We start from the raw sequence: 17,508 nt of genomic DNA, 5'->3' as shown, positions 1-17,508 counted from the left end.
TTTCCTTTGCTTTTCTCTGCTCTACTTTTTTGCTGGTTTTCTGGCAACTTGATTCTTCTGGCAGCTTCCTTGCGTAGAAAAAAAGGAGGAAATGAACCAGTAAACTTCCAGTTAGCACTCCTGCTCTATTTCTCTTTGCTTACTATATTCCCTTTCAGAGCAGTTATATTCACTCCTGCCTTCTCCACTAGTTTTACCCCTCTATGACAGTCCATAATAATTTAGGCAGTGTCACTCACTCTTCCTACATCTAACTTTTGGCATTGCTTTAAAGTTTTATGATGTCATTTCTATACCCCACCCATTGCAGGTAGTAAGTTTTTATGTCAAAGCTGTGTTGTCAGACTCCACAAATTCTGGTTTCTTCTGGGTGAAGCTACTTTAGTCTGAAGGAGAAGGTCATTTTATCAGTAAGGAACCCACCATCTATCTCTAAATGGTTTTAACAGTGTTTAAAATACATTTTAACAACCTCATAAAAAACACCATAAAAGTACCATTGATCACAGTGAAAGATACAGATGCATTTTAATGACTCAGCAGGGTCTACTTGGACATGAAAGCCCATTCTAATATTACGGAGAGAATATTCCCCAGCGAGAAAAAGAAATTACTAAGCAACCCAAACAGTAAAGTTCAAAAAAACAGAAAAGTTCAAAACAATCCCCCTCCTAAGAAATGATGGTCTGTATTTTACCAAGGTGAGTTATAGTATTACAGACCAAATTAAGCTCTGTCCTATTTCACTGCTGTTGTTCTCTACATTGAGTGGTAAAAACACTTGGTGGTGGTGATAAAACGACAAGATTTTCCTCCAAGGTATTTAATTTTTCAGAATGGGGCTAGACACTGTCTTGCCTCTCTTTTCCTCATATGCCGTATCAGCACATTCTGCATATGGCACTGATGAGGATCAAGAAGTCAGGCTGCTTCCTTCTCCCATCCCACGGCATAGTTATCCCAGCACACTACTGTGTCCCCAGCAATACCTGGAGCAGTCTTCTCCCTCCCTCCAGGTAGGAGAAGGAAGACTGGGGAATGTCTTTTCCTGGTGAGCAAAACAACGTTGTGCCCCTTTGCCGTGGGAGAGTTGTTGCATCCCAGTGTTTTTCTGCATACTTTTCAAGTGCTTGAATTGGCGGGTAGCAAGATAAAACTGACATTTACCTACCACGCAGTGTGCAGTGATGCTCTTAATTCTTTCCCCCAGCTGGAAGGTCAGTCTTCTCTCATTTTTCTTAGTTTGATTCTTCTGTTTTCATGCCTGACATCTCCAGTCAGGAGGTCCCTGAAAAAAGCAAGTGGAGTCCTTCAGTAATGATTATCTGTTTTCCAGTAACAGTTTCATGACTCATCAGCGCACCACATTTATCCAAGATGTAATGTCAGAATTTAACTTGCTGGCTTTAGGTGTATCAGGTCCTCCTTACAGACTGGATTGTAGCAGATTGCATGATTTAGAAGTCTTGCACTGCAAATAATCCAGGCCAGTTTTACTAAGAATTTTCAAACTTCATCCATAGCTTCTAGATGTTCTTTTGGATGATAAAGTAACAGTCTTGTCTAGGTTTGTTTCTTGCTCTAATTGCTGCACAGTGTTTCCAATTACAAGATGAAATAAGATTATTGTAGCAAGACAAATGATCTCTCTTGGAGGGAAGGTGTTTTTCTGTATCTTCTCTTTACAGCATAGTAAATACGACCTTTCATGGAAGTGGAAATATGTGTTTGTCTCACCAACAGCAATAATCCAGGTTTCCTTTCTCCTTGACCCCCTTGTATGTATTTTATATACTGTGGCAGTGATAAAGTATACATTGTTACATGTTTTGCATTTAATTATTATGCAGGTTAGACTGCTTCATCTGTGTTTTCTCCAGTATATATATCTTTTGGCAGAACTACTTGAAAACCTGAGCAGTTTCAAGGAGCTTCTGCTAAAACTTGCTCAAGTATTGCTTTCTATCTGAACTGGGGTTCTCAACAACATGCTGTGTTAGGAAATCTGGGGTGTCAAAAAATCTAGTCTTTCATCAGGGCCAGATCAAGGTCTGCTTCTAGGATAGAACAGAACTGGAAATTATATCTTTGCATCATTAAGAAAAGAAGATTTTGCAGATTTCCTGTCTTTTTTACAGCCCGTGTGATGCATGGTAGAAGTTTCTTTCAGTATTTCTCTTGACTTCTTGCTACTGAGACACTCATATTTACAATTGTATTTAACTGTTGTGGTTTAACCCTGCCCAGAAACTAATCCTCACACAGCCACTTGCTCATCCCATGCCCACCATGGGATGGGGGAGAGAATTGGAAGGGTAAAAGTGAGAAAACTTGTGGGTTGAGATAAAGGCAGTTTAATAATTAAAAAGAAATAATAATAACAACAACAAGAATAATGATTTGTAAGGAAAGAGGAAAAAATAACCACGAGAGAGAAAAGAAAAATAAAACCCAAGGAAGACAAGTGATACAAATGAAAACAATTACTTACCACCACCCAACCGATGCCCACCCAGTCCCTGAGGAATGGCCCACTCTCAACTTCCCCCCTAGTTTTATATGCTGAGCATGACATCATATGGTGTGGAATATCCCTTTGGGCAGTTGTGCTCAGCTGTTCTGGGCATGTGCCCTACCAGCTTCATGTGCACCCCCAGTCTACTCACAGGTGGGGTGGTGTGAGGAGCAGAAAAGGCCTTGACTGTGTAAGCACTGCTCAGCAGCAACTAAACATCCCTGTGTTAGCAGTGTTTTCAGCACAAATCCAAACCAAGGCTCCGCGCAAACTATTATGATGAAAATTAACTCTATCCCGGCCAAAAACATCGTATTAACTAATACTTGTCATCACAAATGAAGAGTGAACATTTTCCTCAGTACCTCCCCCTCTTGTTAATTTAGAACTTCTTCCAAATTTAAAGTTTTTCAGCTTTGTCTGTTATTTGCATCAGTTTCCTTGTCCTTTTCTTACAGCACATTTACATATGAACTCTGGTTTTACTTAGGTTCGCTGGGGTGATAAAGGATCCACTGAAGAAGGAGCTAGATTAGAAAAAGCAAAAAATGCTGTGGTGAAACTTCCAGAAGAACCAGAAGAACCTTTTCATCCTAAACCACCTAAACCAAAGCCTACCTCACCAGCCATTCAGGAGAAGTGGTATACACCAATTAAGGTAATGTTTTTAGTCTTCAGTACAATATAATTTTGCACTAAAGGCTGACTGGCATTTGTCTGCCTTACCAGTCTTATGCATGCTGAACTGTACATTATTTTTCAAGTATTCCCATTCAAATGTAATATGCTATTCTCAAAGTTAACACCTACTCAGGATGGATAGCAGGAGCAGAGTTTTTGGCCCTAAATGCACTACTTCATTGTTACATGCAGCATTCTGTTATCCTTTCACAAAAAAGGGACGCATCCTACAGTAAGAGTATTAAAATATATGGAGGCTTTTTTGGCATTTTGTTTATTTCCATGTATTTCTAATGAATCCTAAAACTACAATGTTTGTAGCTGTTATACTGAGTTTTAGACATTGAATTAAACGCACTACCAATCAAGAAAAATAAAAATTACAAAGCCTGACAAACAAGTGAAACACAATAAACAGCATAAAGACATTTTCCTCTGTAGATGCCATTGAGTCACTTTCAAACCCACAACAAGCTCTTCTTAAAAACTGAAGTTGGGTAAGAGCACAGAATACATAGGTTTAGCTGGGAGTATGGACAAAGCCTAATCTGTCCTCACAACTTCTTATCAGAGGTCCTGAATATATTGTTGTCGAGGGTTAAGATTGCGGGGTGACAATCAAACCCTGGCAGATGTATTGTTAACCTCCTCTCCGCCCCCACTTCCCCCCTTTGCCCCTCCCTCTCCCCCCTTCCCACTCAGGACAGGCGATCGGGAGGGAAAGAAGGACAGAGAGAAGAGAGTTGGAAAAATTAAAGATGTTTTACTAATGCTACTAATAAGAATAGAGAAAATAATACAAAATATACAAAACCAATCTTGAAAGTCTCAGCAACTGCAGAGCCAGCACCCAAAGTCCTGGATTAGACTCTGTAGCCAACCAGAGCTGGATTCAGTCTCTCACTAGGCCTCAGTTCGCAGGGACGACCAGCAAGGTCCTCTCCTAATGTTGCCCATAAGCAGAAGGGAAGGAGAAGGAAAAGCACGAGATCCTCATGATCTCCTACTTTTATATGAAGTATTCACGTGAATGGAATGTTATACACCGTTGGTCAGTCTCTCAGTCATTAGTTTTCTCGTTGCCCCTCTCGCGAGATGTCCATCCGTGCTTATCAATAAGTTTCCATTCCATTGCTAGGTTTAACCAAAACATGTGTTGGGTTCTCCAGGAAAATGCAGCTAACATGAAGGCTTTAGCTGACAGGCAAATTCACTAAAAGAGAAACTTGTTTTTAACAAAACCAGGACAATTGTCCACACACACACATGCACACTCTGCAACCCATTTTTGCAGAACAGGATGCTTCTGACAAGCATCAGAGCTGCTGCGCATGTTCCTGCACAGGCAGTCTGAGCACTCCCAGTGAACCTGCTGCATTCAGTACCTGCTAGAATCAGCACAGAGCACAAGTCAGCTGTATACCATGTGCTGAGCAGGTTTGAGCCTTCCTGGGAGCGACAACCTTGCTGTATACATGCTGTAAAAACAAACACATTAATGTGGGAGAAATCTCAGCTGGACATGTGGCAAAATCAGCCCCAGGTATTGGCAAATAAACATATTACTTCTAAATCACTCCAAAATAAATGTGGGTTAGATCACAGCTACTCTGCTCTCAGTGGAGGTGATAGTGGATTACCTTGCATTCACCAATGGGAAAAAGCAACACCACAGCTATGTGGTGTGGGTGACACAAGCCTAGGTTTATACTTTGCTTATCCAGCTCTGAGGAACTGGTGTTCAGTTCTGCCAGTAAATCTCTCCATGGATCTCCTTGGACATCAACTCAGCATGTGTGATGTACTCTCTGTTGACTGATTTTATCACACTCAAAGTCCTGTTGCTCTGTTGCCACAGGGTCGACTTGATGCACTGTGGGCGCTGTTACGAAGACAGTATGACAGAGTCTCTTTGATGCGACCACAGCAAGGAGATGAGGTTTGTATGTGGTGAACGTGTCTGCTAGAGTCAGCAAAAGAGGGGCATGTTACAGCCAGGCTTTAGCAGCTGCTGAACATTGGCAATTCTTTGACCTTAACTAAAGCAAACAGTGCAGCTGAAAGAATGGCACAACAAGGAAAATAATGCATTGGGAAAACAAAGTATATTGAAAGATGCATCACGCTCACCAAGCAAAGTAATGCTGCAGGAACACGGATCTCCTGAACACAGGCTGTTTTTTGTGTGTTCAGCTGGAAAACAGTAACATAGCACAGACTTCATGCAGTGTCCACTCTCTGTAACAAATACCCAAATCTTTCTTATTTCCAGCTATTTATAAGAGTAGAATTTGACTATCATAATACTAAAACAAAACAAAATTTCATGACCACAAATAGCTTTCATGCAAGTTGCTTCACCTACGTTTGCACTTACATGCCAAAGGTGACTTTCATAGAAAAAAAAAGTGAGGAAACTTGTTTCTTAGACAATCCATTCTTCTAGAACACTCATGACCCATGAAAAAGTGGCCTCCACTACAAAGACAGCTATGACTGGGAAGTAGAGGAAGTGAGAGTGACTATTTGAACCTTTTATAGTAAAGCTAGATAGTGTATTTCTGATTGTTATTCCTTAAGAAAGTATTACTTTAAACGTTAACATTTATCTCAAGAACTGATGTATCATTAAGGTATTTCAAATCTACTGGAACCATTCAGATTCCTGTTTGTGGCACATCTAAAGAGACATAGGAGCAAACTGTTTCCTCTGAGATGGCAACCTTTTCTCAATAAACTGGCCCCAGATGGGTGTGACAGATCAGATTCATAGCACAAAGCAGCAGTGTCCAAGAATGCTTTTTTGCCACATATGCATCTTTATGATGACACATAAGAATTAGAGAGGTTAGAGAGGTTAAAGAGGTTAAAGGGAGGGAGTTACCTTTGAGAAAATGAGAGATAGTCGGTATTTAGATTATTTTCCTGATGATGGGGATGAAGTTTGGTACTGTTCTAATGGAAGAAGAAAAGGTAAGATTTCATGAAGACAAGTGTTGGAAGAAGCAGAATGACAAAAGTGCAATAGTAGAAATAGTGAACACAGTCAAATCCTAGTGTTATCATTCCATTTGTTACCTTGGCAAGTTATTTACTCTGTGTGTGGATAATACATACTACAAGTAACTGAATTAACAATAATAAATCTACATACAAAATATACACTGCAATATAGTTTAACAGGTGAATGGAATGTAAATAGGAACGTAGAAGAAATGGTGCCTGAACAGGCTAAAAAATTGTCAGTCCAGCCCTGTTTTGAGGATTTCTGGCCATAAAGGCAGGTAGTTACTGTAAAAACTGCCATGGCGGGGAAGGCTTTGTTGAGCCATTGTGAAGTCAGGCATCTGTCTTTTCTGGATGTGACAGGAAGACACCAACGTCTTGGTTTATGAAAAACAGAGAACAGAATCTCTGGTATCCCCACTGAAAAAAGGAGTAGAATTGTACTGATGAATAAAATCTAAACCAACGGTCATTAAACCTGTAACACTCTAGGAAGGCAGTTTCTGTCTGGCACAGTATTTCATATCTCGGGGGAAAAAATAGTTAAATCTTTGCTAGGTACAGCTCCTGCACTGTGCCCTGACGGGTTAAAGTCAGTGAATGGATGAGCAGTCAAGTGTATGTACAGTGAGATATACATAGACATACTGCAGAAGCATTGTTATGGTAAATAGCAGCCACCTAGTTGTCTTTTCTTTTCTCTTTTCTTTTCTTTTCTTTTCTTTTCTTTTCTTTTCTTTTCTTTTCTTTTCTTTTCTTTTCTTTTCTTTTCTTTTCTTTTCTTTTCTTTTCTTTTCTTTTCTTTTCTTTTTTCTTTTCTTCTTTTATTGTTTAAGAACTTGGTAGTTTACATTTGTAGAATTCACTGCTGAATTCAAGTCCTTGATCAAGTAATTGAAATTTAAGCGTGAAGTATCAAAGCACAGTGAGATTTTTCTTCCCTCTCTCTCTCCTCTCCCACCTCTTCCATGTTGCCAGGTAATACCAAGGGTGGCCCAGTTTGAGGGCTGCACACAGTTTAGTCAAGAAGCTTTGATTGTGGATGGAAGTCCTTGGAGTCATAAATTTTTCAGCTAGCAATCCATGAGGTTAGAGAAGCTTATACAGGTGTGAGCTAGCAGGTTGCTGCTGACATCTGTTTCGAGCAGAGGCACAGGTCCTTGGCAGCCTGCAGCGAGGCTGCAGGATTGTCAGCAGATGTAGTTAAGAGTGGCAGAACAGTTTTGGTCTCACATTTGCCGCCTGGGGGCTGAAACACTAAAGGTAGAGTGGGGGTGGACACAGCTGTGCTCCCAAACATGCCTCAGGCACAAATAAAGAGATCTAACATAGTTTGACTCTGTTGTGGTGGGGAGATGAGGACACAGAGCCACTTCAGAGACAACTTAATGCTGCAACATCTGCCGCCAAGTTTCCAGGGAGTGACAGGGGACAGCAGGTACAGATCGAAGTCCCCACATAAACAGCCTCCATTAAGCCATGAACTCTTTTGAAGGGCTCCCATCAAACATAGTAGAATCTGCAGCAGGAGATTTTGTTTTCAAAGCTGTGTTTCATTTTCTGCACTAACAACAAAATCTATAAATGATGCATTACCTTACTTTCATACTCCTCTTTATATTTTCTTTCCTTTTTTTAATTAAAGGGGTAAAGAAGATTGAAGCACATTAGTTTTGGGGTACTTTGACAAACCAGTTAACTGCCTGAGGGTTTTAACTGAGGGTATGGCAACCTTCAGTCCTCAGCGTTCCATTCAGCTAGGAAGCAGAGCTGATAGTGGGTGCTGTTAGGGTGGCATGGTGGAGGAGTATCTGCTGTTGTTTCTCTACTGAAATATCTTTACCACCAAGTTTTTTACTACATGAGAAGAAAACTTGTCACAGGTTCACAACATGCATGTTAGAGTCTTGTTCTTTTATCCAAATTCTTGTGTTTATTTTCTGAGTTGTAGGCATTTCAAATTCTTTACATGACCTTGTCGCTTTGTGCAGCTTGATACTGGCTGAGATTCTGATCCTGTGCAGATTTATGCACATAAATAGCTTTAAGTCCACAGACAGCCTATGGCACCTGCATTTAAGATTTTGTGCTATCAGGATGCAAATACCACGACTGGTAAAGGAAAAAGCCCTGCAACTAATTTTAGAAGAATTTCTATAGTAGAACTATTGAGTACTTTCAAGCTTTTTTAATGTTACAAAACAGCCTAGTAAAAAGGATGACTTTTTTACTTGTTTTTAATTTTAAGCCTATTACCATTTACTTGCTTTAAAGATTCATTTATAATAATGGCCTCAGGATTAATAGAAACATCTATTTAAGCTAATGTTACTTTGTGAGCATCTCAAAGCACACAAAATAATTATATTCTGCATTGTGACTCTGTTAGCATCACAAAATTTACTCTCTGAAATGAGGCTCATGTTACTGTTCCCTTTGTGTTTCTTCAGTAATTCCAACACTGGGCATAAGCAGAAAATACTACATCAGCAGCACAGTCTGTCAACTGTAGAGTGCAATAGTAATGGGTAGAAGGCTGAGGCTTCAAGTGCTTTACACTGAGAGAAAACAGACTGTTTTGAAACGAAAGACTAGCTGCAGTGCCTAGGAGTACCCCAACTGTCAGCTCCCCACAATGCTTTAACAGGGTTTAGCTGGCAGCTCGTCATCCACCCTTGCAGCAGAGATGCCAGCGCTATTACCAACTTAGTGCTTTCTAACTCACTTAGCCATGTTTGCTTGCCTACAGCGTAATGGCAACAAGAACAAGACTAGTGATAGCACGATTTTTTGTTTACTTCTGTATTCTCTAAAATCTGAATGGTTTGTCCGTTTTCTAACTGCGGAGGACCTCCTTCAAGAGAATGAAGGTGATTTGGCTTTTTTTAGTCACTGGAAATTGTTGAAATGTGTACAGAAATAACAAGTTACAGTTAGAGAAAGATTACCGTGGCTACTTTGAAGCAGTGCACTTTATTGTTTAAAAGTTTTAAAAATCAAACTGCACCTAGCAAGAAGTTGTATTACAATGCAAAACTCAGTTCACTGAAGCTCCTTGTTAAATGATAGTATGGTATAGCAATATTTTAGTAGAACATGGAAATTATTATGCTAAAGAAAATTGTTGACTGAGAATTTGAAAAAGAAACTTCAGTATCATTCATATAGCAAAGTTTATGTTTATATTGGATCTTCTAAATTCCTGCAATGGTAAAGAAGATGCAAAACTAGTTAGGAAGTATGAAAGATTAAAAAGCAGTTAAAGAGCATCTCCTTTCCTTAAGTGTTTTCTGCCAAAATATACCTTCTGCCATTTCTTCCAGTGGGAATTTGTCTGTATAGACCTGAGAGCTAAAAGCTGAACTGGAGCCGAAGTTTTTCTTAAAACTTCCAGAATAGACCCATATTACCATTACAATTATTAAGTTCACTGTTACAGAAAGTGGAAGAAAACATTTAAGAGTATTCATTTCATAGAATAGAATCCTAGACTAGTTTGGGTTGGAAAGGACCTTCAAAGCTCATCTAGTCCAACCCCCTGCCATGAGCAGGGACATCTTCAACCAGATCAGGCTGGTCAGAGCCCTGTCTAGCCTGGCCTATTCAGACTGAATTCAGAGGTCAGTCTCCAAGAGAAAGCAATGCATCCTGGTGAGTAAAGCACTGAACAAGACTTCAGAAAAACAATCGTCCCTTGGCCTTCCTGAAAAAGTATTTTTTTGGAGAGCATACTTGCCCCTTTTGTTAAAATGGCAACTGATAGCAAAGAACCAAGCATGATTATGAGCTTACTGGAATTTTCTTGTGCTGATGACCCAGAAGAATATTCTGCAATTAAAACATGTCAGTAGTAGTAATTCCTCCAAAAGGATGCTCATCGTAAATGGGTATCACAGCTTCACTTTGTTAAAACTGGATTGCAGGCTGACATCCAGGAGGGTCCAGCCTGTCTACCTCTCAGGTGCTCCATCCTACCTAGAGTGGTTATGTGAGGTAATATCTTAATAGTTAGATTTGCTAGCTGTCAATCAATGAAAGCAGTAATCATCTTTATTAAAAGATGACGTTGCGCTGATGTCATGAGAAATAAAGATATTTTCCCATCTAGGTAGGCAGTCACTTTTGGCACTCCTTCCCTTTGTGCAGATGAGCACTGTTCCTCTCTTTAAAATAAGCCTTCAGAATTCGTAAGTGTGAACACTTGTATGAATGAAATAAATCTACTTGTCAGGGTTAAGGTTATGACATTTTTACCAATTTGACCGTTACTCCCACAGAGTCTAAAAGACCTTGTGCATGTCCTTGGCGGCAGTACCATGCTGCTAAGCGTGGTTCTTCACCTGTAGTGTTGCCATTGCTGATACCCTGTTTTCCTGAAAATAAGACAGGGTCTTATATTAATTTTTGCTCCAAAACTTGCTACTTTTTTACATGTATAGTTACCTGGACACTATTTAAATTGATTTGTTTATGAACCGTAACTAGGGCTTATTTTTGAAGTAGGGCTCATATTTCGAGCATCATCAAAAATCCTGAAAAATCATGCGAGGGCTCATTTTTGGGGAAACAGGGTAGACAACAGCAGGCTATATACTTGGGTCATGGACCTGATGGAAGTACTGTCATGCCAGCATAGAATGTACTTTTTGTGAAGCAATGATACACTTTAAAAGAGCATTTTAAAAAGCTGAGTTGCCAGGAGAGTGTGCAGCCAGAATTATTCTTGCTTTATTAGTTTACATCTGAAAGATGAGTGCCTTAGACCTCCTAAAATGCAACAAATAAACCATACCTGCCATCATGGTAACCTCACCTTTGCTGGCAATTGGGATAATGCCTATTAAGAATGGAAAAGTCAATCTTTTCTGGGTGGAGTATGAATTTGCTATAGCTGTCAAGTACCACTCCTGCTACCCTAAAGAGCATTACAATTCTTCCCCCGGTCCCAAGCTGTACTAAAACCAAAACATTTCATTTGGCAGTTCAGTTTTTTTCAATAACTGTTTGTTTCACTGGGCATGATTCAAAAGGGAAAAAACAAATTTGTTTTCTTAATTCTGCAAAGCATATTTTTATGGCATGGTTTGCAGTGACACCAGTTAAATCACTGTCTGGCTTCCAGTGAAGAGAGGGCAGTATATAGTGAACCAAATCCAGCTATAAAACACAGCTCCTAGCCTGGGCACAGCCCTTACGTATAGGGAAGGCCGATGTAGTTTATGTTAATGTCGAGTATCTCATTAGTCCGGCTTACAGAGAGACCGGCTACCTTCAAGAAGCAGCAAGAAGCAAGCTGACAGGTTAATTCGGTCACCGCTCTCCAGAAGAGACGTGACAGCTTTAACTGTCTTGGGCACCCAGATTTATGAACTAGTCCTGTGCTCCTAACCAGATTAGTTCCTTTTCCATTAACTGCTGAAAGTAGGGCAGCTGTCCGAGCGGCTGGTTGTAAATTCAATAATGTCTGCTGTGTTAATCTGTAGGCTTTTCAGATGAAGAAAGCAGCAGATAACAGGATTAAAGTTTCACAACCCAGGGTTTTCACAGCCCGAGATGCGGGTGGAAGGGGATAGAGAGTGACTTCTGTCATTAATCTTAATTGATTGCCAAGAGGTTTTAATCTGGGTTATTAATTAGGAAGGTCCTTAACACACTGTCTACATATCAACATCAGATGCTCTTTTAGGACTTCTGGGACATATGGCCTATCTTATATTTACATTCACACAATTTACACACACATACATTTCTGTATGAAAAACTCTTATATGTATATATGCATACAAATATCTGTAGAAGCATCTGCATGCACAGAGGCATCACACACTCTTTAACAAAATGTGATTAAAATGAAACACTGCACATGGGTTAAATTTACGTAATAAACATATATACCTCTATTTATATTGATATGCATATCAATTTGTTTCAATTATATACGCCATTTATCTGTATTATCTTTCAAATGGAAATCTTTGCTTTGCAGATTTAAGTAATGTTTTAACTTCAGTGCAGCACACATCGCTGTGTGCCTCTGGCCATTCAGACACATACATGTCTCAAACAGAATCATTATCATTTTTATCTTTCACAGTTTTGATGAGTTAAGGTTCAGGCCTTCACTTTTCCCTTTTCTTATTTTTTAAAAAGTTACTGTAGGGCAGCCAGAATGGATAGAGGTCCAGCTATCCATAGCTGCCTATGTGATAAATCCCAGTTACACAGCTTTGACGTTTACCAAAGTACTGTATGCAGGAGCAAATACTGAATTATTATTTAAGCATATAAACTTGGGAAGAAAATGCTGTGACAGAGTCCTGACATTTGAATTTTGTGCAGATTCAAACTGTGCTACAAATTTCTGCAGTCTTTCGTTTCTTTACAGAAGATTATTTACATGATTAATCTCATGTATGGAAATAGAGCTGAGGCTGAGGAAGCCTTTTGTTTCAAGTCCTCAGTGACAGTGGAAGATCCCTGTTTCTTACTAAGCATGCTAGGCCACACTGTGTCTGGCTTTCCAAAGCAAAATGCAGACATCATAAGAAAGCAACTGCTTAGTTACTCAGGAGCTGAAAAGTGTGCTCTTAAAGCATTCACAACAAGTAAGACTGGTTTGAGATAACTCAGACTAGAGAAAAGGGCCTAACTACTGTTTTTTAGGAAGAGGAAAAAAAGGCCTATAATCAAGGAGGACTTCCTGACAACAGAGTCAAAGAATTTCCCATTTTTTCCTGGGAAATGGAGATCTATCACTTGGCACACCTAAAACTAGTCTGTACAAAGGCAGCTGTAGTGCTGTAGGGATCTCTGTCAACGGAGGAACACATAAAACAATCTGCAAGCTATTCCGTCATGTCCTTCTTGGGTATTGTGTTGCCTCTTGAACCTGTTATGTGCAACTCTTGCTCATCTTCTGCAGTAAATTGCATCCAGTCTTCCCTAATTAGAGATATGCCAACCATTGCACCATCACCCAGTGGCATCCCATAAAAGGGCCCACCTGCCAAAGACTTGCTGTGGTTTTCTGCTTGAACTTGGATTTCACAGGAATTAACTGCTGGCTAGTTCCAGAGTATTTTGGCGCTTAAAAAGGAATTCATTTCGACTCATTGTTAAGGCATTTCTTTATCAGAGTCCTACCTGTGGAAAACTTATGGTATATGTCCTACATCTTCTTACTCTTGCAACACATTCATCTTGAGCAGCCTGTATAGTTTCATTCGGACTACTGTGCTATGTGACTATTAGTCAAGTCCTGCTTTGTACCTGGCATTCAGCAGCTACTTGAATCAGGCTGTAATTTTTCCCTTTGCATGTGAGACGCTTTTGCTGAGAAGGAACAGCATGGTAACAAAAACATCCCGAGAAGGTATCTTACTGATATGGCACTGTTGTGGTGTCTTGGGATTTTTGGTCTAAGTCAGGAACACCTCCATGTTGGCAGATTCAAGAAGAGGTCAGAACTTAATTTCAGGCAGTGGCATCATTTTTTTCACCCTGTCACAAATTTGAAGTCCAAGAATGAAATTAATTTAATGACCATGTTTCCTTGACATAGCTCTACATCTGCCTTTCCACTATGAGTCACAGATAAAGAGAGAGAACTAAAATAATTTGAAACTATGTTGTAGGCCACAAACCCCAAGAGCGGGTGAGAAGCTTTTCGATTGCTCACACAGAATCAGCAAAGAATTTTCTTTAGCTCTGTATCCGTACCTCTGTGAATTTGCTTTTTGACAACATTTAAATGAAAATATTTTATTTTGAGCAAAAATAATGCGTTAATCATTCAAATTGCCCAAGATTATTAGGAATGGTATAGTTTATCAGAGATGGGATTCTCCATAGCCATAGGAGTGAAAAGTCCCAGTGTTCTTCAACAGTGATTTGGCATGTTTTAAAAGATTCAGACTCATTTCACTGCCATTTGGAGGAAAACTAGTACAAATACTTTATGTCAGCAGGGATGAGTGACGATGGAAATCAACTGACCAGGAACTAGAGAGGAAACTTGGTGACAGAATGAGGTGAAAAGAAATAGGCTCATTTTCCTTTGACTTCATTGTGCTCTAATTCTCTAACCAACAGGGAAGACTCAAGAAAACGTCAAGGCTATTTTTACAAAGTGAGAGTTTATGTATCACCTTGAAGGTGTTACTATCACCTGCAGGTACCTGTGGCAGCCTCAAGGAGGTTTACTCACTTAAGATGAGTTTATTATAAGCTTGTGCTAAGTTGTAGCTGAGTTCAGAGTACGCTCAAATAGGCCCAGCCAGATACTCACTATATCGACACAAGAGGATCTGAAGCCTGAAAGCAGGTGCGCATGCTAATCATTTCATGCATGCAAATTTTTTCATTAGCTTTAATACAACATTATCAAAAAGAAGGCGGGGTGAGGGAACTGTTCAATTATCTTGACATTGATTGCACAGTTCTTGCACAATGAAGGAATGAACAAGAAGATAAAAAGTTGGGAAGGACTACAGCACACATTCTGCTGAATGGTGCAATTATATGTTAGAGGCAGACAGTGGGGAGAAAAAGAAAAAAAATTATAAAACCCTATATTTATTGCTTCTGATCTTTTTACTATATTCCTATAATTCAAAATTATTTTTGTTCTCAAATGAATTTTGGCAAGTACATTATAAACTACAGATCCATTAAGAATTAGCAAAAAGCCCTAAACGCTCAAGCTATTAGCATTTTTAAATGACTGAGTCTTCATAGGCCATAATATTTTCTGAACAGCTCAACAGTAATACCTTTATGAAGTACCTTCAAGTAACATACACCTCTTCATCTGTTTGTAGGCTTTGTCTAAAGGGGAAATTTCTACTTAGTAAAAGAAGTGACTGTGCCATATGTTGCCAAACCCATTATACTTTAAGGCTGACGCTGACATCCATCCATAAATTAGAATGTCTCAGTACAGTTGATTTTTGTCACTCAACAGTGTGACATAATGGCATGCCCTCAGCCTTAACATTTAATTTTAATATTGAATGTGCTGCTTTTTGATGGCTTGCGTTACAGCCTTCATGTAATTTAAACACAATCTTAAGAAAAGTTAATTTAATTACAAGTAATGGAGTTATTAATGCTGCTTCATGTCACTAAGTATATATGGATGCATACAAATACGTTCCTTTCAAGTCACTCTGAAATGAACTCTGATAACTATGGCAGACAAAAATGCTAAATGAACATCAATCACTTAAGTTTAAATGAGCTAATCTCACCGTCTGTCTTAAACAGCCTCTGTCTGACTGCTAGCCAGATGAAAGGGAACAGTTTCACTGACTACAGCCTTTGAATGTTTGATTTAACCCTCTAAGGACAGTACTACAATTACCATTGTGTTGCTTGTACCCTAGGACTCAGGATTTCTCGTTCATATATAAGGACTACTTTATTTTTTATACACATTTCTATCTGTAGTTTTTTAACACAAAATTTAACACAAAATCTTTAATACTTAGTCTAGTAATCCAAACCCTGCAAGTTAAATCAGTTTGGTCAAATTAAAAATTATTAAATTTTCTTGGAATTCATTATCACTTTTTTTTTTCCCCCACTGGAAACAACAGAAATTCTTTAATGGTCTGAAATATAAATTTCCTTGCTGGATGCAAAACATTACTGGCTGATCAGAGAGGATAGATTCAAGTGGAAGTGCACAGTAGCTAGAAGCACATTTTATATCTTTCTGTGCCGAAGTAGATGTATGATATTTTATTTTACATCATAGTACAACATAAAACCTGCTAGAATTTGGAATGGTTGTAAAATGATGGACAGGTATCTTTAGGAAGTTGTAGAATACTATCCCAGAAGAAAGTTGATTATTTAGGGCCGAACATTTTCAGAAGAGCCTCACGGCTCTTAGGATATTACTCCGTTCTGTGGAAAGACTTTCCTAGCAAACCCAAATATACCCCAGTGTAACAAACTGTAGCAGGTCTCTAAATCATATAGAATTGCCTCTAGGAAACAACTGCTCATCCCAGGAGAGAGATACTATTTTTTAGGGGACATTCTTATGTCAGTGTTGCCTTTTTACCCTGTTCCTGGCTCCATTCTCCAGCTAGCGTGGACTGCTGCACTTGCCCTCACCGCTGGAGAGCTTTGCTTGCCTGTCTTAAACCCAGAGTCTCTGTCACAGTTGAACCACAAGTAGTCACAGGTCATTTATTTAATTTCATTAATAAAATAATAACATCATAGGATAAGACTTCTGCCTGCTAATAGTCAGTTTGTATCTCAGGCAGTGGAGGGGAATGACCTTTTGTTTGTGCAGTCATCTTCATAATGATATTCAGGGTCAAGCCTAACAACCTGCCAAGCATGAGTAGTAGACATCGGTGCCCTTTGGTAATACGACATAGATGTACCCCAAGCAGATGGTCAGAGATCATAGGTGGCTAATGAACTTGACAGAGCATTTTATTGAGATTATGATAGCAACCAAGTATGGTTTCTCCCTCTGGTAATGACATTTGTAACAAAGAAAGGCATGTAAAGGAAAAACGGAATATAATGGACTATGTTTCCGTTGGATCTAGGAGTCTGTGAATTAGAATTCTGTGATATCTCCATCTAGTTTCTCAAATCCTATGGCTTTAAAAGTTCAGTGGTATACACTGTCTTGTGGTCAGCAGAGTGAAAGAAACTCCTAATGGATGTAGGTACTAACTGGAAAGAAACTGGCATGATATTAGCTCCACCATGGTATTTTTGTCACTGACTCTACCCTTTTTAATGAATTAGCCACATCAGATATTTTAAAGTAGTTACCATTCTCCCCACTCTGGTGAAGAGAAACAGAGAGAGAAAGAAAATGAAAAGCAAATTTCAATAGGTTTGGCCTTGCAAAGGCATATCAAGGACTTGCATATATAGGGGGCTGTTAATACCTACCTGTCTGTTGTGGATTTGCATTATTCCTTTAATCTTAGTGAGCACAGCACAACATTCATACTTTTTGCCTTGAAAGTGCTTCCTGCTCCTAGCATTTACTTTTTTGGTGTAGAAGCATTTTAAAGGTTTCTGGCCTATCAAACTAAAATCCAATTTATCCTCCCTTTTTTCCCCTCCAAATTGATTGTATGCCTTCAAGTCCAGCTCTCCCCATAAAGTTTTAGGCTAGTCTCTGTGGACCTGACCCTAGGAGTATCAAGGCTAATTACCTTTGATTAGCACTGTTCCTAGTCAGGGCCAAATCAATGACCAGCACAAAAACATCCATCTTGGAATAGCACCTTATACCATTTTGTGTTTTAACTTCTTACCAAATGTAA

General features: G+C 39.2%; 1 protein-coding gene across 4 annotated transcripts in view; it reads left to right on the top strand.

The window, feature by feature from the left end:
• The window catches only part of ANTXR2 (ANTXR cell adhesion molecule 2), a 125,354-nt gene that overhangs the window by 70,095 nt on the left and 37,751 nt on the right, over window positions 1-17,508 (top strand). For 3 of the 4 annotated variants that reach the window (XM_065836686.2, XM_071807930.1, XM_071807929.1), the window contains 2 exons: window positions 3,006-3,173; window positions 5,055-5,135. In XM_065836686.2, coding sequence (XP_065692758.1) covers window positions 3,006-3,173; window positions 5,055-5,135 — 249 coding nt within the window. Of the gene's footprint in view, window positions 1-3,005; window positions 3,174-5,054; window positions 5,136-6,041; window positions 6,044-9,050; window positions 9,124-17,508 lie in introns of those variants that run through there. The other variant, XM_071807931.1, reaches the window with a different exon arrangement.

The sequence above is a fragment of the Patagioenas fasciata genome, chromosome 4 (assembly GCF_037038585.1).
Source record: "Patagioenas fasciata isolate bPatFas1 chromosome 4, bPatFas1.hap1, whole genome shotgun sequence".
Taxonomy (NCBI): Eukaryota; Metazoa; Chordata; class Aves; order Columbiformes; family Columbidae; genus Patagioenas; species Patagioenas fasciata.
The sequence above is the reverse complement of the archived record's forward strand: the minus strand, read 5'-3'. Positions and strand labels throughout refer to the sequence as shown.